Below are 23328 nucleotides of genomic sequence, written 5' to 3' on the forward strand. Positions count from 1 at the left end.
CAGGAAAAACCATAGCCTTGACTAGATGGACCTTTGTTAGCAAAGTAATGTCTCTGCTTTTCAATATGCTATCTAGGTTGGACATAACTTTCCTTCCAAGGAGTAAGTGTCTTTTGATTTTATGGCTGCAGTCACCATCTGCAGTGATTTTGGAGCCCAGAACAATAAAGGCTGACACTGTTTCCACAGTTTCCCCATCTATTTCCCATGAAGTGTTGGGACCAGATGCCATGATCTTCGTTTCCTGAATGTTGAGTTTTAAGCCAACTTTTTCACTCTCCTCTTTCATTTTCATCAAGAGTCTTTTTAGTTCCTCTTCACTTTCTGCCATAAGGGTGGTGTCATCTGCATTTCTGAGGTGATTGATATTTCTCCCGGCAATCTTGATTCCAGCTTGTGCTTCTTCCAGTCCAGCGTTTCTCATGATGTACTCTGCATATAAGTTAAATAAGCAGGGTGACAATATACAGCCTTGACGTACTCCTTTTCCTATTTGGAACCTAGGGAACTCAGTCCCTAGGTCTGAGTAAAAAAATCTCTATCATTAGCTTAATATTTTGAGGTCCTTAATGGTGGAATTTGGAACCAGTCTGTTGTTCCATGTCCAGTTCTAACTGTTGCTTCCTGACCTGCATACAAATTTCTCAAGAGGCAGGTCAGGTGGTCTGGTATTCCCATCTCTTGAAGAATTTTCCACAGTTTATTGTGATCTACACAGTCAAAGGCTTTGGCATAGTCAATAAAGCAGAAATAGATGTTTTTCTGGAACTCTCTTGCTTTTTCCATGATCCAGTGGATGTTGGTGATTTGATCTCTGGTTCCTCTGCCTTTTCTAAAACCAGCTTGAACATCAGGAAGTTCACAGTTCACATATTGCTGAAGTCTGGCTTGGAGAATTTTCAGCATTACTTTACTAGCATGTGAGATGAGTGCTATTGTGCAGTAGTTTGAGCATTCTTTGGCATTGCCTTTCTTTGGGATTGGAATGAAAACTGACCTTTTCCAGTCCTGTGGCCACTGCTGAGTTTTCCAAATTTGCTGGCATATTGAGTGCAGCACTTTCACAGCATCATCTTTCAGGATTTGGAATAGCTCAACTGGAATTCCATCACCTCCACTAGCTTTGCTCATAGTGATGCTTTCTAAGGCCCACTTGACTTCCCATTCCAGGATGTCTGGCTCTAGGTCAGTGATCACTCCATCGTGATTATCTTGGTCGTGAAGACCTTTTTTGTACAGTTCTTCTGTGTATTCTTGCCACCTCTTCTTAATATCTTCTGCTTCTGTTAGGTCCATACCATTTCTGTCCTTTATCGAGCTCATCTTTGCATGAAATGTTCCTTTGGTAGCTCTGATTTTCTTGAAGAGATCTCTAGTCTTTCCCATTCTGTTGTTTTCCTCTATTTCTTTGCATTGATTGCTGAAGAAGGCTTTCTTATCTCTTCTTGCTATTCTTTGGAACTTTGCATTCAGATGTTTATATCTTTCCTTTTCTCCTTTGCTTTTCGCTTCTCTTCTTTTCACAGCTATTTGTAAGGCCTCCCCAGACAGCCATTTTGCTTTTTTGCATTTCTTTTCCATGGGGATGGTCTTGATCCCTGTCTCCTGTACAATGTCACGAACCTCATTCCATAGTTCATCAGGCACTCTATCTATCAGATCTAGGCCCTTAAATCTATTTCTCACTTCCACTGTATAATCATAAGGGATTTGATTTAGGTCATACCTGAATGGTCTAGTGGTTTTCCCTACTTTCTTCAATTTAAGTCTGAATTTGCCAATAAGGAGTTCATGGTCTGAGCCACAGTCAGCTCCTGGTCTTGTTTTTGCTGACTGTATAGAGCTTCTCCATCTTTGGGTGCAAAGAATATAATCAATCTGATTTTGGTGTTGATCATATGGTGATGTCCATGTGTAGAGTCTTCTCTTGTGTTGTTGGAAGAGGGTGTTTGTTATGACCAGTACATATTCTTGGCAAAACTCTGTTTGTCTTTGCCCTGCTTCATTCCATATTCCAAGGCCAAATTTGCCTGTTACTTCAGATGTTTCTTGACTTCCATGGAACAACAGACTGGTTCCAAATAGGGAAAGGAGTACGTCAAGGCTGTATATTGTCACCCTGTTTATTTAACTTATATGCAGAGTACATCATGAGAAACGCTGGACTGGAAGAAACACAAGCTGGAATCAAGATTGCCAGGAGAAATATCAATAATCTCAGATATGCAGATGACACCACCCTTATGGCAGAAAGTGAAGAGGAACTAAAAAGCCTCTTGATGAAAGTGAAAGAGGAGAGTGAAAAAGTTGGCTTAAAGCTCAACATTCAGAAAACAAAGATCATGGCATCCGGTCCCATCACTTCATGGGAAATAGATGGGGAAACAGTGGAAACAGTGTCAGCCTTTATTTTTCTGGGCTCCAAAATCACTGCAGATGGTGACTGCAGCCATGAAATTAAAATTAAAAGAAATTAATTACTCCTTGGAAGGAAATTTATCACCAACCTAGACAGCATATTCAAAAGCAGAGACATTACTTTGCCAACAAAGGTTCGTCTAGTCAAGGCTATGGTTCTTCCTGTGGTCATGTATGGATGTGAGAGTTGGACTGTGAAGAAGGCTGAGCGCCAAGGAATTGATGCTTTTGAACTGTAGTGTTGGAGAAGACTCTTGAGAGTCCCTTGGACTGCAAGGAGATCCAACCGGTTCATCCTGAAGGAGATCAGCCCTGGGATTTCTTTGGAAGGAATGATGGTAAAGCTGAAACTCCAGTGCTTTGGCCCCCTCATGCGAAGAGTTGACTCATTCGAAAAGACTCTGATGCTGGGAGGGATTGGGGGCAAGAGGAGAAGGGGACAACAGAGGATGAGATGGCTGGATGGCATCACTGACTGGATGGACATGAGTCTGAGTTAATTCCGGGAGTTGGTGATGGACAGGGAGGCCTGGCGTGCTGCGATTCATGGGGTCGCAAAGAGTTGGACACGACTGAGTGACTGATCTGATCTGATTTTATCTGAATGGTGGAATTCCTCTTCATCGTGCCTTTGAAACCCCAGTATCCGAAGGTTTTTGTTTTTAATAAAAAGTTTAATAAATATTCAGAACTCCTCGGGTATTTAAAGTGAAAGTGAAGTCTCTCAGTTGTGTCCAACTCGTTGAGACCCCATTGACAGTAGCCTACCAGGCTCTGCCGTCCATGGGATTTTCCAGGCAAGAATACTGGAGTGGGCTGCCATTTCCTTCTCCAGGGGATCTTCCCAACCCAGGGATCGAACCTGGGTCTCCTGCATTGCAGACAGACGCTTTACCTTCTGAGCCACCAGGGAAGTATTAGGGTATGCTAATTTTACACAAGTATACTTTAAAATTGAAGGACGTATGGTTTAAATTATAAATTGCCAAGACGTTTCCTTCCCCCAACTTAATAGAGCAATTTGTAACACTCATCAGCCTGCAACTAATTATTGAATACAGTTTAACAGGTATTCTTGTGGTTAGTAATGTATCATTTAATAACACGGGTATAAACTGGTGGCCCCTTAGGACTCTAGATTCTAAAAATCTGGGAAATAGCTCGTTTCTACAACAACTCTGTGATTGGTTTACCGGCGACCCAGGTCGATTTTTCATTGGCTCACTCAATAGAAATGGTCAAGGCCCGAGCCAATATGACCGGTACGAGGACAATATGGCCCCACAATTGGCTTTCCTGGAAGCCGACAGACACGTGGCTACCGCAGGCCTAGCCGTACGTGGGAGGACCTAGTTTCGCTAACCTCGAGAGGGCGCCGGCGGCTCCTCGTTGCTAGTGTCTCGTTTTCCCATAAAGCCTCTGAGCGACCAATCAACTGACTGTCTCCATACCGCTTTTAAAGTCGGCGGGCCCTTTCACCAATAATAAGGCAGACACCACCCTCAGCTCGGCGATTGATGGAGAGTTTGACAAATCACCTCATAAGTCTCCGCTATCTCCGCCTTTCTCTCACGGGATTGACGATCCACCCGACCAATAGGGGACGCCCAGTCGGCGGGTGGATGAAAGCGGCTCTCTGTAATGGCGGAGCGTGGTGGGGACGGGGGAGACGGTGAGCGATTCAACCCCGGGGAGCTCAGGTAAGGGCACTGCTCCGCCTTACATCTCGGCGCTCCGACGTCCCAGAGGCTAAGCCTGCTGCACGGAGAACCGAGGTGGAGGGTGGACTGAGGAGGCGCGGCGGCCAAGAGCCCGGACCGCATGGGGTTGGAGAAGGGGGAAGGGAAGGCGGCTTGAATGAGACCGGGCCGGGTTTCGGCCGCGGCCTCCTGTGGGTTCTCGGGGCGCTCATTTCCGTTTTCGTGGGGCCCAGGCGCCCCTCGCAGCTTGCGGCCCACAGGCTGGGTCCGGGGTTCCCGCTTTGGGGCCCCGCCTCAGACGCAGTCCGCCTCCGCTTGGGCGGCCCTCAGCCTGACTCCCGGCTTGGCGCCGCCGCGGGCCCAGTTTTCCTCCCTGAAGCCCTCCATGCCGCGGGGCAACTCCTCGGCGCCCTGGCTCGGCCTTCTTCACGTCCTCCGCCGCCTTTTGGTGTCCCCGCGTCCGCCTGGTTCCTTTTTGCCCACGTCGCTTGCTTTCCTTTAACTTCACGCGGCCTCCCTTTCTCATCGTTTGATCCCTTATCCCGAGTTTATGAGGAGTAACAACAGCGGCAGTCATTTGTTTCGTGCTTCCGAGAGCCAGAGAGCCTTTTCCTTAGTGTTTTCTCTTGTGATCCTCACACCCACCTTTTGGAGTAGTTGCTCTTCTGGTTTTGCAGGCCCCGGAGCAAGAGCCACCTTCAGTTAAGTGACTTGCCCATCCTTCAGGTGAGGAAACTGACGTAGAGCCAGGTGTCTTTGGTAGAATCTTGGCTTCAGGAAGTGGCTTGAACGCAGGCAGCCAGGCTTGGGAGCCTGCACTTTTCTATCCTCACTTCTAGTCGTCTGCCCACACTGTCTCCCTAAGGACGGCAGCAATGACCTTTCTCGCCCTGGTTTCTGGGCTGCCTCTGGAATTTTTAATTGTCTTGGAGAGAGAAGTCTTTAATCGGTGGTTTTTAGGGAAAACGAGGTACAGAGCTTTACGTCTGTTTGATACTTTATCTTTTTCTTGGGTGGAAAAAAATGGCATTTCAGATGTTTAGCCCCCATTCTGATTTGTGCCCGTTGTCATTCTTTGAGAATGAGGAAGAGTAGAATAAGTTATGATGACTCTAGCATTGTCTAGAGCTCCAGATAAAATTGTATAAGGAAACTGGGTATTGTTACTAAAGTTTTCAGGGGGGAAAAATCATGTCTTTGAGATGATGTTGTCAAAAATTTTTTAGTTTGACAGGAATAAAGTCTTATTTCAGGGATGGATCTCAAATCTTTAAACCCCACGTATATACTTCAATACTAAGTGATCAGAGTGCATTGCCAGGGTCGTTTAGTATTTAGTGATGAAAGGGTTATACCTGATTCTTATCTCAAGAGGTACTTAAGCTAGCCTTATGGATTGATTTGGAAACATTACTTTGCATTTAAGAGAGTATCTTTCTTCAGTTTTACAGTGAGTAGCCTTTTAGATTTTATTAATAGTAAGTGTAGACGCTGCTGCAAAACTGATTTGAATAGTGCTTTAAATTAGGTGTTCTCTTGCAAATGTTTCATGCCTTAACTTCTGGGGTTGGAAATTCCTTCCACAGCATGTGGTACAGACTTTTATTTTAGCGTTTCTCATGGTTTAAGAGGAATTAGTTTTTTGTGGCCTCTGAGTACAGAAATTGGGGCTTAATTTTTTGCATTTGTATTCTGAATATACGTTATGGTGTTGTCACCGTCATAGTGCCCCACGAATCAGGTTTTCAGGTATATATATCGTAAATAAATTGTTATAGGAGATTTAGAGATGGTCCATTTATTGGACTCACATTTATTGTGTGCTATATAAGAGTCACTGACCTAGGTGCTGGCAGTAGTCTTGAACCGGACTAAAATCCTTTGTCCTCTGGGAGCTTCCATGCTAATTAAGATTGATCTAAATTTCAAACTAACCACATCAGATGAGGAAATCAGCCTACAAGTGTGAAGAGACTACACAAAGTCACTGGGTCCGGATTAAAACCTAGGTCTCCTCACTTAGTCTACTTTATAATTTGCTTCCCATATATCAGCATTTAAAAATTTTGCTCCATTGTGCTAAAGTATTTGCAGTGCTTACCATTGGGAAGATTGCATATCTAGATATAGTACTTCTAGGGAAATAATTTGTTCTTGTAAAAAATCTTTTCTGCATTTCTGTTCATGCATGTACGCTTCTATTTTCGTAAAGATCCAAAGTGGTAGGAATGCGAATAATCCACAATAGGATTTATTTGGAGATCCAAATACCTTTCTATTCCTTTATGAGTAAGGATCATTAAGATAACTTTTAGAGTCATGTTGGTACAGATACTTTACCCAGGGCCTTTATTTACTTATTAATGCTTTATGACTTATGACAAGGTGCTTGTCTGAATTTCCTCAACTGTACACTGGGAATAAGAATACGCTGGTGTTACCACTAACTAACATGAAACAAGTTCTTTTTCTGTGCTATAGTTCCCTTTGTAAAACCGGTGCCAAACTTATCTCATTGAGTTTTTATGATGATTGAAAGACTTAGTACATGTACTAAGTACATGGACTTAGTACATAATGTCCCTATAACTGCTTGGTATAGAAAAAATACCTAGGGTTCACTCTCATTATTAAAACAGTAATTGAACACCTGCCTTCTGGGCTCTGGGAGACATCAATATACTAAAGAGAAAATACTAGTGAGTATAGGTAATATAAAACTAAATAAATGTGAGGATTTTTTTCATAGCATTTACCTCATAGTTGTAAACTCAGATTGGATAATGAGATAGAAAGGAGGTGGGAGAGACTAAGGTGGGAAAGAACTTTGAGCTTTAACTGAAGAATGAGAGAGTCTGTTACATAAAGCTCTGGGGGAAAGCACCCCAGGCAGAGGAAGCAAGTGCAGAGGCTTCAGGGTAATGAAGTAGTTGATCAAAAGGATTAGAGTCTGTAGAGAGATCAGCAAGGGCCAGGTTATATAGAGCCTGCTAATAATGATTATAATAATATTAATACTGCTACTAATATTAATACTGTTTAACAAGGTAATTTTAGTAGTCACTAAATTATGGTTTTTGATTGCTACTATTACTATACTGATGTTGTAGTAACAGCAATAATAATTAATAAAAATGTGCTGAGCACTGTTCCAAGTACTTCATTAGCTTCTTTAAACCTCACTGCAGGTAAGGTTGTTGTGATAAAGTGCATATAAAGAGCTCAGCACGTGTGATATACATATCTGACATAAGAAAATGGCAGCTTGAGGCTGTGATAGAGGAAATGATGTGAATTTTGCTAGCATTTTCACTGCAGACATTTGAAAGCATCTAGCTTTTCAGGTAGAGTACTATGCTAGGTTTTGTGGGAGAATGAAAGTAGTGATGGTTAAAATAGTTCACTGTGTCCCAGGTACCATCCTAAATGTTTCACGGGGATTATCTTATTAAACAGAGAGAGAGGTTTCATTTCTGTCCCCACTGCCCCTCACTTACATCTGAGTATATTCAGGTTCAGAAAATAGGTAAGAAGCCTGAAACAGAAGGCAGAGCCCTGGTTTGACTTGCCATGGTTTTAGAGCCTAAAATACTTAACTTCAAGTTAGAGCTAGAAAGTGTGACATTCAAAAGAAAGAAATAATGTATAGCTGAAGGCTGAGATGGAATATCTTTCCTTGGTGAAGATTTTTCCTGTCCCAAAGGTTAAGACATTGCTTCGGTACCAGTGACCCATCAGCGTTTTGGGAGTGCGTGTAATTTGAAAAAGGCTGATTATTGTTTCTGCAGTCACTGCTTTTAACTCATACTTCTACCATTGGAGTGTAGGATGATTTGCAGATTTGGTGAAATATGTTTGGTATAGTAGTTCCTGGATGTGTTTACAATCCTTGTGCTCTCCTAGAAGGCAAGTTGGTTCTTTTATTAGGATTTTTTTAATGTCTGAATTGAACTACGATGTGGAAAATTTAGAGAAAGTTGAAAGGGTAGTCTTAAGCACAGGGTTGAAAAATGTAGGAAAGTTGGAAGAATCTGGTGAGGCGAGAGTGTCAGAATGATTATTATCAGATGCACATGAGGATATAATTGTTAATCTTCTCCTGAGCACTGGAATGTAAATTTCATGTTTATAATGGAGAGAATTATTGTAGCTAGTAGGTAGACTGTGATAGGTGCTCAGTAAATTCACTATGGCATATTATAGTAAAGATTTTTATAAGATTCTACATACCCTATTTATAAGGTACAGTATCACCTACATATTCATTGGTTCATTCAGCAAATACTACTGAGCCCTGCTATGGGCAGGCATAAATAACTATGTGCTGGGGATATAAAGGTGAACAGGACAGACAATTCTTGCTCTAAAGGGGCTAACATAGACAGCATGGTGTAGTATATAAGAGCCTTTCGCCTGTGTTTGAATTTTGGAGAAGTAAATGGCAACCCACTCCAGTATTCATGCCTGGAAAATCCCATAGACCGAGGAGCCTGGTAGGCTACAGTCCATGGAGTCGCAAAGAGTCAGACACGACTGAGCGACTTCACTTTCACTTCACTTTACCACTGAACCAGCTGTGTGGCCTTGGATAAGTTGTTTTACTTTTGTGTGCCTTAATCTGTAAAGTGAGGTTGATAAAATCTTATTTCAGAGTTAGGTTGATTGTGTGAATGCTAAGTTGCTTCAGTTGTGTCCAACTTTTTGTGACCCTGTGGACTGTAGCAGGTCAGGCTCCTCTGTCCATGGGATTCTCCAGGCAAGGATACTGGAGTGGGTTCCCACATCCTCCATCAGGAGATCTTCCTGACCCAGATCTTTTATGTCTCCTGCATTGGCAAGCTGGTTCTTTACCACTAGCACCACCTGGGAAGCCCAGTAAGCATTTGTAAGAGTGAAAACATTATTAAAAAAAAAAAAGGCACTTAGGAGATAGAGAACACCATCTAATGTGATATTGCTTATCTGTTTGAATGCCATGGAGAAAGTAAAGAAGGTGTTTAGAGATTGAAGACTGGGGTGGGGTGAAAACAGTACAGAAGTACAGTACAGTACAGTACAGAAGGGCATTCCCTTTTATATGAGAATGCTAATTATGTCTTAAGCTGTTAGCCTCCCCTGCTATAAAAACCTTGTATTTAGAAGTAGCTTCAAGGTTCCAAAAAGTTGCAAAAACAAAAATAGTATGCTTAATGTTAATATTTTACCTGTTCTGCTTTGTTGCTTGGTCACGTATGTGCTCTCTGTTACCCTGAACCATTTGTGGTAAAGGGTCACACACACCACGGCCCTTTACCTATAAATACTCCAGTGCTTGTTTTCTGAGAATAGTGATCTTCTCTGGGACAGCACTGTTACCTACTTTGTAAATTTGCACTGATAAAAAGTCATCTTTTGCCTTTATTCCAGTGTTGTCTGTTAATGCATTATGTTCTTTATCATATTTCTTCTCTCTAGTTTAGTATCCTGTCTAGAGTTGGAATTGTATTGTCATGTCTCTTTGGCTTCCTTTAATCTAGAACATTTCCACAACTTTCCTTTTTTCTTCTTTTTATAACAGCATTTCTGAAGAATATACTCCCTGCTCCCCCCTTTGTAATAGAACATTATTTTGTGTTTGTCTAATAACTCATGTTGAGGTTAAACATTCTTGCTTGGAATAGGTGGTATTGTGTCCCTCTCAGTTGTGTTAGGTCAGTTTCTCTATTGCATAGTGTTTTGTTTATCCTTATTTCTATTGTAAGAAACATGTGGAAAGATATATTAAGACCATGCAAATAACCCCCTCATTTCCTCCTAGATTTGGTGTCCATTGATACAGTGATACAAAATGATGACTTTCCAACTCTGCTTGCTCTTAAGGGCTTTAAAAATTGATGTAATCAGAGTTTAGTAGCTATATTTTTCTTACTTTGAGAAAGAAAATTTTATTCATTGGTTTCCATACAGGATGGCTCAACAGCAGGCCTTGAGGTTCCGAGGCCCAGCTCCCCCACCAAACGCAGTGATGCGAGGCCCACCACCTCTGATGCGACCTCCTCCACCTTTTGGTATGATGCGAGGCCCTCCTCCACCACCTCGGCCCCCATTTGGACGTCCCCCTTTTGATCCTAATATGCCACCAATGCCTCCTCCAGGAGGGATTCCTCCACCTATGGGCCCTCCACACCTTCAGGTAAAGAATGTAGAGATAGCTATTTCTTTGTTGGTGTTAGTATCAATAGTATGTATGAGTTTTGTATGTATGAATAAAACTTGTATTCTTGGGTTTATAGGAGAATGAGAACTAAAGAGAACATCTTTATACTAATGTGTTGCTTCAAAAGCACTGATAATGATAATTAGTATGGAAATTCAGAATGGAAATTTATATGGTGATGAAAAAATATGTATATTAGGATTGAATAAGGTAGTTCTAACTTGCTTTCATCTCTGACAGTTGTCTTTAATAATCTTCTTGATGGGAAATGATATTTGAAAGCTTATGTGTAAAGAGAGGGAAGTTTGTTTTCAATGATATACATTACTAATGAGTTTATATATATTTATATATTCCTGAAGAATTCTTTCCATGAATGATCCCTAGTATAGAATCTAGAATGTGACCATCAGCACATTTTGTAAGCACAGTATTTTAATTTTTTTCCTTTCCTAGGAAAAAATATGAATGTCTCACAGTTTTAGAAATAGAATTTTTGTGAAATTTCCTTAAATGAAAATTTTCCTAGTGTTTTAGCCTGAAGCATATATCCTTTACTGAAGTTATGAAGGTATCAACTCTCAAATACCTACTTTTGAGATTATATTCTTTTTGACTGTTTCTGAGTTTTCCGTTTATTTAACCTATACAGTTCTGAAACCAAATACAGTAGTATCATATGCCTTCTGTTAGCTTAGATAATCAAGAATGAATTTACTAAAAATAGAGATAATGAGGTACTATTTAAGTGATGTTAGCTCTGCTAGAATTGTGTGTATGGCAGAAACACCAGATTTTAGTACTTTGCTTAGTTATTTTGTTGCCCTCCTAGAATAAGCCTGTCCCTCCTTTCCCCCTAGCCCTCTTAAACAGTTAAATGGTTTTATATTTTCTTTAGAATTAGAATATGAAGTAACTTTTTGACTTGTTGACTGTGGTATAACTTGTTACGTGTGAATTTACTCTATTTTGTGCCTTTAAGAGTTAAACCTCTTTGTGGAATATTATAAAATGTAATGGGTTAATGTAACCCTCTAATGGAAATATATCAGATGTTGTAATGGGATGCTTCCTAATGTGATGCTTTTTTTGGTCTTGATGGACCATTGTGTGATTTTACTTTAAATCCAAATGATTTTCAGATACTGTGTAGCATATATTTGGAATGAATATTTTATAGAACATGGGCCTGTGTGCTGATTGATGCTTGAAAGACAGTCATTTGAATCTAGAAACACGAGTATGGAAAAGAAAACTTTTTTAGGAAAAAAAGTAACTTTCACATTATTGGCATAGTGTCAATTCCATTATCCAGATTAAGATGCTTTGGATAATTAAGTTCTAATGTTACTTGTAGATTATAGAGGAAATCTTTTAATCCCTGTTCAAAATCTGTTTTCAGAATTGCAGACCTTTTTTCTACTTTAGTGAGTAAGATATAGCAGTTACAGTTAAATTCTTTGGTTCAGGATCTTGGGTTGAGTCAGCAATCATTGAAGGAATTATGAGGGATAGTGTTGAATCAGTAATGGTTTCGGGAGATTTATTTTTTTAATTGTAATATATACCATTTAGATTCTTTTCACAAAAGTAAAGTGAATAATTATTTTACTGTATCTTTTAAACTTACTAATGTTAGCATCTTTGGTGAGCTACATTATTATTATTTGAAAACTAGGAAATAAATGTTTTCCTAGCTAATAATTTTTTCCATATAGGAAAAGAGAATAAAAGGTTAGGTATATCTGATTTTTCTTTTTAAGTTATTACTTGTTATTTGTAAAATAACATTTCTCTTATAGTTTGTTGGTTCCTGTTGTAGGTGAGCTGTCAAGGCATTGGGTGGCTGGTGTTAAGAGAATCAGTTTTTTTCTTCTGAAAGTAATGTAGTGCCCAATATATGAAATAGCAGTTAAGGTATAAATAATAAAGCAAAACTCACCTATAATTCTACAACCCAGAGATGACTGTTATTAGTATCTTGACATACTTTCTTCTAGTCTGTTTAGTAATCATTTTTATTACAGAAAAACTTTGCTTACACAACAACCTAGGTAAATGTATTTGAATTGACTATAAAGCTAATTTCTCTTACAGTGCCTTACCTTTTGGGTAGAATTTAGTAATAATTTGAAGGAAAAAAGACAAACACAAGTGACATTACTTCTTGTGAATTAACAGAGACCACCTTTCATGCCTCCACCCATGGGAACCATGCCTCCTCCTCCTGGTATGATGTTTCCACCAGGAATGCCTCCCGTGACTGCTCCTGGTACTCCAGCACTGCCTCCTACTGAGGAGATATGGGTTGAAAATAAAACTCCAGATGGGAAGGTAAATTATGAAATGTATTTAGGTTGTTATCTTCTTGGTGACAGAAGAGTAAAACCTGGGAATTTGGCAGATTGAAATCAGTGACTATATCCTTGCCAATGAAGAATGAAACTCAAGTAAGCCAGGGTAGGGCAGGACTCTAGGAAAGGTTCACTTGGTTGGACTTCTGCACAGACGTAAGGTGGCCTGGAGCACTATCATAGGTTTGCCTGTGATTCTGAAACCTGTGTTTTTAAATACACACCTTAGGTCCCCTGACAGCTCTCAGGTTTAGTGTTTACTGGGAGAACTCACAGGACTCAGCAGGTAGTTGTATTTGCAGCTATGACTAATTATAGAAAAAGGATACAAAGCAAAACCAGCAAAGAAAAAAAAGGTGCATGGGGCGGAGTCTGGAGGAAACCAAGCACAAGCTTTCAGGAGTCCTTTCAGTTGGAGTCTCATAAGAGTGTGTTTAATTCCTGTGCCATGGAATTGTGAAAACACTGGTAAAGTGTTGTCTGCCAGGGACGCTATCCTGAGCTGAGGAATCAAGGTTTTCACTGGGGACTGGTCCCATATCTGGTACCATCTGCCTTACACTTACCAAATTCCAGACTTTAGAAGGAAGGCAGGTATAGAGCATAAACTGCATTGTTTGCGTAAGTAGTTGAGCCATTCCTATCAGTTAGGGAATGGTGGACAATGGCTTTCTAAGGATAGCGGTCTTAGATCTGCTGTGTTAACTATGCACAAAACATAGCCTTGGTTCTCCTTTTTTGATGTGTTAAAAATACAGTATGCTCTTTATAGAAAATTGAGGGAAAAGGAAAAAGTGAAACATTACCAATAATCTCATATGAACAGCTGATTCTGATGTACTTTCTCTTTTCTAGGTTTTTAAAAAAATACTATTTAAGACAAAATATCATTGTATTATTTATAAATGATAGTTGACAGGTTCTTTGAAACTGATGATTTTGCTTCTTCTGCAGGTTTATTATTATAATGCTCGGACACGTGAATCTGCATGGACCAAGCCAGATGGAGTTAAGGTTATTCAGCAGTCAGAACTGACACCTATGCTTGCAGCCCAGGCGCAGGTTCAGGCCCAGGCCCAGGCCCAAGCACAAGCTCAAGCGCAGGCCCAGGCCCAGGCCCAGGCGCAGGCGCAAGTGCAGGCGCAAGTGCAAGTGCAAGCACAGGCAGTCGGTGCTTCCACCCCTACGACCAGTAGCCCAGCGCCTGCAGTATCTACTTCAGCATCATCGTCAACCCCATCCTCTACCACTTCCACCACCACAACTGCCTCTTCAGTTTCGCAGACAGTATCAAGTGAGTATTGGTCAGCATGTGTTTTCATTTAGGGACTAGAGAAATGGACAAGTAGGAATGCATTCCCATATGGTCCTAGTTTAAGTATTATCCTTGATATTATTTAAAATACATTTTTGACATTAAGACTTTTGGCTAAAAAGAACAGAAATTTATATTAGTAGAAAAAATTATTTGTTCAATTGAAATTCATGAAGCTAAACTGGAAAAGTGCAGAGTTAGCTGTTCAACTTGGCCAACAGTAATGTTGGGTGCTGTGGATTTGCAAAATAAGTGTGAGTCTTGGCCCCTATCTTGCAGAGTTTCCAGTTTTTCTAATTGAGGAGGCAAGAAAAATGCATGTGAAACAATTAGAAAATAGTGTGCAGAGTTATACAGCGAAGCTAGAAGATATAAGAATTCAAGAAAACGGAGAGACAAGTGAGTGGACTACATGGGTATTGAGATGGATCATAAAGGGTGTGTAATAGGATTTGAATAGGTTCAAAATTTCAGAGAGGTGTTTCAGATGGGGGAAACATAGGTCAGGAAATGACGGTAAATATAGTTTGTAAGATTGTTAGGTGGGAGGCTTTTTATTAGGTAATATATTGAATAAGAGACCAGGTTATGGAGAGTTTTAAGAACCAGGCAGATAAGTGAGGCAGGCAGGCGCTAGGTGGTTTGTATAAATTTAGTATTCTGTAAGATTTTTTTCTTGTGCTCATTTTCTGGTTAATGTTGAAATTGGGGAAACTTAGGAAAACTTGCAGTAATCTTGTTTAAAGGTAGCTAGGTCTCGGAATGATGTGCAGGCAGATGTAATGAGGACTTGAGTTAGAAGCAGTCCAAAAGGTAAGAGAACTTTCAGGTATGAAATCACAGAAGCCCAAAGGTACGTCTTTTCTCTAAAGATTAGCAGTGATGAATAGACTTCAGGGGTGAGGAGAGAAGAATGTTAATTTGCTTAAAAGACTGTCATTAATATTTATGATACTATTTCTGGGTTTATTTTTTTTAAATATATAAATACAGTACTTATTCTGCAGGTTCAGATTGAGCACCCAAATATTTAAATAATTTTATTGATTTGATTATTTAATATGATATGAAGATACATAGTTATCCTTATAAGGGAATTACAATCCTAAGAGTCTTTTCCTACCTGGATAATAGGTGAGAATAAGGGGGAAAAAAGAAACTCTTCTCCCTCCCCCAGTAGCTTTGGGACTAGGGAATTATTAGTGTATATTACCTTATAAGAAATAAGAGAAATCTAGTCATTTTAAAAATTCAAATTTGATTTTATTTACACAAGTAGTAACTGAAGTAGTAAGGTACCTGTGTAAGGGAGACAGTTTTTTTAAAGGCCCTATCTGATATTTTTCAGATAGCTTGGGAGAAAATATACTTAATAGAAAGATGTAAATAATGCTTTATTAGTCTGATTTCTTCTGTAGCTATGTTGACTTCTGAAAATTTAGAAGTTTAGCAGTGATACCAGCTAGTTGGTTGAGGATCTTTGCCTTTTTATAGGCAAATGTTTCTTAAACCTGTGCGGCAAGGCAAAAAGCTGCCAGTTTTTATGGGGTACTTTTGGTCGAAATGGGAGACGGAGATCGTTAAAAGCATTGTGGTTCTGTGGGGGAGGCTCTGTGTTGATTCTGTTGTTTTCCCTGTCTTCTTCGGAAAGAGAATCCGTAGTATTTGTTAAGGAAAGTGGATAGCCAAAAACTTTGGACTGTTCTCTATATATTCCATTTCTGTATTGGAATGGTCTATCAGTAGGCCCATAGGTGTCTTGTGGTTATTAACCATTCTATTCAGAATTCCTGGTTTTTTTTTTTTTTTTTGCATACTCTTCAGTGATAGAAAGGAAGGTCTTTATTCTAAGAACAAAACAGTGAAATCTTGTTCTTTTTACTGCCTTTAAACATCAGTTTTGATGTTGTCTTTCAGTATTCCTGACATCTATTTTTATTTCGCTCGATTCAGTCATGAAGTGTTACCATACTATAATTCTTAGTATAATTCTTACTATAATTCTTAGAATTCTTTTTCCATCTCTTAGAGGCAGTCACTTGTCTTTAGTTAAGGTCCGAGGCTGGATTAGTAGTATATTTTGAGTTCTAGTGTTACACTAGTCATTTTAGCAAATGAAGCTAATAGAAATTTACTTATTATAAAGTCCTAGCTACCATTCTCCCAGCTCCTCATTTAATTTTAATTCTTTTATTTCCTTTGTCCCTTTTCTGTCATGACTCCCGGCCCCTAATCAAATTCAGAAAATCCTGTTTCAGCAAGAGGATGAGTGAATACTTTCTGCCATCTCCATTGGTGTACCTTTCCCCTTGAAATTTGATCCCTTTCTAACTCATTTTCCTGATTCCAGTACTTTATATCATAATTTTAACAAATATTACTAAGTACTATTACCATAATACTTTGAAAAAATGTAATTCTATTAACTGCAGTGTAAATCTGGGTAAATGGAACTGAAAATTAAGGAGTTTATATTTTAACCCCAGTTGAGCCTAAACTCGTTTTATCTTGTGCAAATTTGTGAAAAATGCTGATGAAATCCTACTTCTCAGGGAAGTTGGGAAATAACTAGATATATTTTCAGCCATTGCAGTAGATTACAAATGATAAATGGTATATGTATGGGACTGGGCAAATGTTGCATGTAATTTGTATTTTTCACACTGTTATAAAATTATATTAATATGATACTGTACCCTAAGGCTAGGTCTATGCTAGACCACCAATTCATTCCTGGGCCCCTGAAGATACTTGTTTGGCCCTGCTGTCTATTTAGCCAAGGTGAGTCCCTCATTAACAAGTATGAAATTGCACACATCTTCCCAGCCTAAGTGAGTTTTTCATTGTTAGGAGCTGAAGGAAAGATAGTGACACATTTTTCAGTTGAATTATTGGGTGGTTTGCATTAGACAGTGTGCTTTCCCTTAGAATAAAATTGGCATAAAGGTTGGGAAAGCACTGTTTTATTTATAAATTTGATGAATTCATTCTTCGTCCAATATAGGTAAAGTTTGACATTTTTCCTTCTGTCAAGATAAAGATGACGTATTTGTTACCAATGAATTATAAAAACAAATTTTGTTTTGGAACTAGATGGTTTAGTTCTGTGCAATATTATATTTGAGAACTGAAACTTTAAAGGAGAGAAATATGAATTTTGTATATTTCGAGAGTCACAATTTGATTTTATGTGCGATTACCAGGGGTGAAATGTTTTTATTTTTCATATCTAAAAAAGAATGTATTAGCAGAACCAGATTATCCTGAATTTCACATTCTCCTGGTCTCACATTGGAAACCTGAGTGGTTTTTTTTTCCCTCTTTTTTTAACCTTTTTATTTTGAAATAATTACAAAGAAACCCGTTTTTTTTTTTTACTCCATTTGTTCATATCCAGTCAGTCATTAGTTATTGCATATCTTTTTCCCTCTGTTCTTCCTTTCTTGGACAACTTCAGATGTGTTGAAATTGATTTTCACATCTCTGTTTTTCCTTTTCTTCCTATGCATCTGCCAGGTTAATTCATCAAATGAACAGTGATTATTACTCTTTCATTCAGAAACCTTCATTCTGCCTCCACTCATCCCTTTTACATTCATGAAGTCACATAAATAACACGTGAATGCATTCTTATTAAAAAAGAAAAATCAAACTCTGAAGCATGTGTAGTAAAAATAAAAGGGTATATACAGATACAGTTTGGTGTTCATTCTTTTAGATTATGTCTCTGCATTTACATGAGTTCTTCCCTTTCCCTACCCAGTTGAGTGCAAACTCATAAGTTGTGTGTTCAAGGCCTCCCAATTTATGCTTCTTGCCTACCTTTCCAGCTGTAATTTACTGGTTCTGTTGATATGCCTAGTGTTTGACTAGTTAACTGCTTGCCTTCTGTTTTCTAAACAAGTCCTTTTTGTCCCCTACTCTTTGCTTTTACTCAGTTTTCTCACCACTTGCTTATTTTCTCTTTTCACTTTGTCATTTTCCTTGTTAAAATCATAATCTTTCAAGGCCTATCATCACAGTATGAAATTTTCTGTACCGTCTCACAGTAGAAGTGGTCTTTGGGTCTTGATTCACACTCCTGTACATTTATCCCATCTCACTTTGTATTTTAGTTATTATTTGTGTTTCATCTAACTATTTTCAAGCTTCTTGAAGACAGAGACCTTGTTATAAATACCTTTCAGTGCATGGAATGGGCCCTTAAATACTGAATGAGTGAATGATGAATGAGTATAGTAAAATCGTTTATGAACGAGTGATACATATTTTTGTTTTATTTCTTATCAGCACCCACAACACAAGATCAGACCCCAAGTTCTGCTGTTTCAGTTGCCACGCCTACAGTTAGTGTTTCAACTCCTGCTCCTACAGCCACACCTGTGCAAACCGTTCCTCAGCCGCACCCCCAGACGTTACCTCCTGCTGTTCCGCATTCAGTGCCTCAGCCAGCAGCAGCAATCCCTGCTTTTCCACCAGTCATGGTACCTCCGTTTCGTGTTCCCCTTCCTGGCATGCCAATTCCACTTCCAGGTAACCAACAGATGATAACAGTTTCTCCAGTTATGTTTTCATATTGTCAGTTAGTTTGTTCTCATGTGTCTGTTACATTTGAAATTTGCCTTGAATCTCACTTGTTTGAAACATTTTTGAAAGATTCATGGCTAACTGCAATATTTTCTCTTCAGTTTTGGTAAATGTCCTTTTTTGTTATTGTTGTTTACATGTCTTAAAATTAGAGCCACATTTAAAGCTACACTCGTTTTGGATAATGGCCTCAATGAATTAAAAGTGATCATCTTTTTGTGTAAATGTGTTCTAAATGCCATATTTTAAGGGATTGACTGTATGAAGTTAAGAAATCACGTGATAAGAGTTACCACAAGTGATTTATATATCATCCATTGGTCCAAGCACTTTACGTGTAATAAGTCATGTAATTTTCACCACCATCTTAGGAGGTAGATACACAGACAGGTTAAGGTTACTTGCCCATGGTCACATAGCTGCTGATAAGGTGTTGGGGTTTGAGTCTGGGCACTTCAGATCCAAATACTATGCTCATAATAATGATGTTATACTGAGAAAAAACTGTGAGTCGTGTAATTTAAAAAATTCATGTGAAACAAAACGCGTGCTTCCCCTGTAACAATTGTGAAGTATAACATATACCACTTAAATGTTTACATAATTGCAGTGAATTCACGTGTTTTATTTTCTTAGGGGAAATCATTTCAACTAGAAAAGGAATTAAAAGATTTGGAGTAAAGTTTTTCCCCATAGGAATTAAACAATGATAGTGTTCAGCATCCTAAATATGAGAGTGTTTGCTGTTGTCAGACACATTTACTCCTTAATCCATCGTCTGTTCTCCTAGATTTATAGTTGAAAATATTGATCCCTTAAAGAGGTCAGGGCTTCCCTGGTGGCTCAGACAGTAAAGAATCTGCCTGCAGTTCAGGAAACCCAGTTTGGATCTCTGGGTTGGGAAGGTCCCCTGGAGGAGGAAATGGCAACCCATTTCAAGATTCTTGCCTGGGAAATCCCATGGACAGAGGAGCCTGGTGGGCTATAGTCCATAGTTGGACATGACTGAGCGACTGACACTTTAACTAAAGAGGTCAAGTTTACAAGGCTAGTTTGTAGCAAAGATGAATAGAACCTAGGCCTCCTGTCTCCTAATTTCAGGTTCTTTCCACCTGACTGCTACTTTATTGCATTATTTTTTATGTAAAATAGGGTTGTGATACAGCTGTTAAGAGTTGTACACATGAATCATCACTGTTGCTCTAATTGTCTATTTCCTTGTATTTGAAAAGAACACTTTCAGCTATTATACCTGAGCAAGAAGCCAAAAATTTAAGAATTAGTGGGTTTTTTAGAAAATCTTTTTCATGTTCTTGTAGTGTTAGATAATGCATAGTATATGATATTTAAGAAACTGAAATCATTTGAAAGTAAGAAGAAAATAAAAAAATTTTCTCAAATACTAGGTATTACCCTTTTTCAAAATTAAAGATAAACAGCTAGATACTTTCCTCTTTGGAGTACTCTTTGTAGAAAATGAAGTGATAAATGGATAAAAGCATGACATAACCTCTTGCAATCTTGGTCTGCTTTAGGGCCAGGACAGTGTTAAGACCAGATCCTGAATTCTGAGTCATCTTAAGGATCCGGGGTTGTTAATTCTGTAGAGAGAAGATTGAGAGGTAGCATAATAACATATGAAACATTGGAAAGGCTGTTAGCTAAAAGAGTTTAGTTTTGCTGTGGAGGTTCTTAATAGTACCAGTGAGTAGCAAAGAGTAGCTACTCTTTGCTAATATCAAAGAGTAGCCAAAATTATTTTTATAGGAAGTGGAATTTTGTCACAATAAAATCCCTTCAGTTACAGCTGTCTTTGAATATCTTGGTCTTCTCTGGCCCTCACCCACCATTGAATTTTAGAACAGTTGGTAAACATTTGAGTTACCAGATGAGGTAGCACCTGTGAAGTTTGGCAGCAAAAAACATTTAATAAATGGCAGCCATTAATGACATTTTGTAGGTCAGTTGGAAGACAACCTGAATTAGATAATCTACAAAACTTTGTGCATGATACCAAAGATTCTTTGGAGAGGGAACTAATTTTTTATTTTTGAAGTAATATTTGTTGAATATTTGTAGTAAGGTAAATGGGGGATTTGGATGTAATTTATCTTGGAGCCTTAAATGCTGTTTGAAACAGCAATGTATGGCTCTGAGGATGATTAAAGAGGGGATGCTCAAACAAAATGAAGGAAAGGAGTGGAAGAGTTAGGTGTAAAATAAAACCTTCAGAGGTGGGCTTTGGGATAGTGAATTGGATTAGGATTATAGGATTTCTACTGTAAAATCTTATTTGCAATTTTAAGAAGCTTATAGTCAGTGACATCAGGATTATCCAGAATACTAAATGGAATTTTCTAATTTCCTGGTAGAACATAATTTGAGGATGGATGGAGTTGTAGGAAAATTGAACCAATGCTCCTTTTAAAAAGAAGACTAAAAATTTAGCCCTTTGGTTATTTTGTGAGTCTTCATGGTGTGCATATAGTCACCCTCAGAAAACCTCAATTTGGTCTTTTTAACATGAGAAGAAACAGACGTGTTCTTTTATCGTGACCTATAATATTGATAGTCAAATACAAGAGTTCTCTATTGGCTCAGTTGATATTAGACAATGCCAGTTAGGCCTAAATATCAGTAGGTAGGATTTTCTTCTGTTTTAGTTGTATAGTTGAAATTATGTATTGGGGAATGTCTTTAGGAACAATCTTTGAGAATAAAGTTCATATATTCTAAGAATTGAATTTCTAGTGCTGGCTTACTAGGCTCAGTGGTCCTGCAGATGGCAGTATTTATACTAATTTAAACCTAATACATGTTGTAACTTCCTTAACCAAATGAATTTTTCCATTGCTTTCTTTAAACATGGAAAATAAAACTGTACATATAGCTACTCAGCATGCTTTTATGGTCCAGTGCATTTGTTTTAGTTTCAGTGTTAATAGAAGGTTTAGCTTTGTTTTTATTTAAAATGTAATTAAGAAGTTAAGGCAGTTTGCAAAAATTGGCAGTATTTTTGTGTGTGTGTGAGTGAACATAGGCACATTATTTATAAACCCAGGAGTTTAGCTTAAATTTTTTTCTCTGAATCATGAAGAATTTCTTTTCATGTACTTTGTGGGGAAAATAGTTTATTCTTTTTAATTTTTGTCAGTACTAAAATAGGTTTAGTATTTTTTTAGCCAAAACAAATAGAAAATAAAATTTAATTTCCAAACCCTTTGCCTTTTCCTTAAAAATTTTTTAAAAATTCACTCTCTAATTTCAAATTTCCTCAATTAAAAAATCTTACGTTTCCAGCTTTTCCTTTCATTCCCTTTTTATCATTATTGTAATGCATCGTGATGAGGCTTCATTCTTCTTCTAATGCACGTAATTTCCATTCCTTTAGCCAGCTTAAACAAATTGAGGTTTCTAAATTAATCAACCCATGTAGTCATCAGTGGGGCTGTATTTTTCTTAATTCGTTAGCCTGCCTCCACAGTGTCCCAAGCCCATGGCATTCCACAGAGCAGGCACTACACGTGGATATTCTGTCTTTAGTTGAATGCTACCCTCCTCTTCATCCTTGCCCTTTTATTATTTGCAGTAGAATATTTGGGTCTGTCTCCTACTTAGTTTTCTTCCTTGCTCTCACCCTCTTTGTCCTACCTTACTGTTCTCCTTTTGCATGGTTGTGCTCCATGCCTCTGCTTCTGCATGTAGTTCCCACTTAGCAGCAGCACAGAGAAGGTATCTTGTCAGTGCCATGCTGTGTCTGCCTTTCACTGGTTTCTTAAGCAGCATGGACTTGATATCCTGTGGGAAAATGTCCCACATGGAAACCTGTTATGCATATGTAATGAAGGGACTCTTCCTTTGTTGACTTTAAACTCTTGAGACTCCTTCAAAAATTACCAGCTGGTTTGATAAAAAGGTAATTGATGCTATAACTTAGAACTAGTTATCATTGAATTTGGCACCACTTCCCATAAAATGTCAAACAGAAAGAAAGTTTACTCCATCCTTGGTCTTTTTCATTTGGAAATAACATTCTAAATTGTAGTGGTAAATTATTTCCCTGAATCCCAGTGGTAGCCGACATACAATGGCAGCTTTCCAACGTATGCTTGCTTATCCATTTTACAGGTGTAGCAATGATGCAAATAGTCAGCTGCCCGTATGTAAAGACAGTCGCTACCACCAAGACCGGTAATTTTTAAAACCATCTTAGTTTGTTTTGTCTGTAAGTTGGCATGGTAGTGAATGTTGTTGTTTATCCTTTTATTTATTTATTTTGCCCAAGTGAGTGGATTTTTTTTATATTTTTCTTTTTAATGAGCAGTATAAATGCAGTTGTCATATTTGGCCAACACTTAATTTTCCCAGTTGCCTGTAGTATTAGCTTTGTTGGTTCACAAAAGCAAATAAGGTCAGATCACTTTATATCTTGATTTCTGTAATAAGTGTAAACAACTTCATTCTCATATTCATAACATTTAATTTTATTTTTGATGTGTGTTTTTAAGTTAAATATAAAAAAATCATTTCCATGTGTAAAGTGATGTGATTATGCTTGCATGCTAGTGAGTTTATGTGTGTGAATATTTGTGTGTTTATAGTATAAATTTGCATTTTAAAGTTACTGAAGTTAACTACCTGAAACTTAAATTCTAGTATAGGATATGAAGTTCTTTTTTTTTTTTTTTTTTTCCAATTTTAATTCACATTTTTGATTATGTAGCACCAGCTTATTTAGCTGTCTGGTGAAAAATATAA

General features: G+C 38.3%; 1 protein-coding gene across 15 annotated transcripts in view; it reads left to right on the forward strand.

Moving 5' to 3' along the window:
* Positions 1 to 4042: 4042 nt before the first annotated feature.
* TCERG1 (transcription elongation regulator 1) overlaps positions 4043 to 23328 on the forward strand; it is a 51794-nt gene continuing 32508 nt past the window's right edge. For 3 of the 15 annotated variants that reach the window (XR_009495286.1, XM_005209619.5, XM_059888772.1), the window contains exons 1-7: positions 4043 to 4118; positions 10065 to 10290; positions 12496 to 12648; positions 13623 to 13962; positions 14263 to 14382; positions 18274 to 18516; positions 22699 to 22761. Coding sequence is in view for 14 of the 15 variants with exons in the window: in XM_005209619.5 (XP_005209676.2) it covers positions 4060 to 4118; positions 10065 to 10290; positions 12496 to 12648; positions 13623 to 13962; positions 14263 to 14382; positions 18274 to 18516; positions 22699 to 22761 (1204 nt within the window). In the remaining variant the exon portion in view is untranslated. The remainder of the gene's footprint in view (positions 4119 to 10064; positions 10291 to 12495; positions 12649 to 13622; positions 13963 to 14262; positions 14383 to 18273; positions 18517 to 22698; positions 22762 to 23328) is intronic. The other 12 variants (XM_005209621.5, XM_059888774.1, XM_059888775.1 and 9 more) reach the window with 7 other exon arrangements.

Source organism: Bos taurus, chromosome 7 (genome assembly GCF_002263795.3).
Source record: "Bos taurus isolate L1 Dominette 01449 registration number 42190680 breed Hereford chromosome 7, ARS-UCD2.0, whole genome shotgun sequence".
In the NCBI taxonomy this organism is placed as follows: Eukaryota; Metazoa; Chordata; class Mammalia; order Artiodactyla; family Bovidae; genus Bos; species Bos taurus.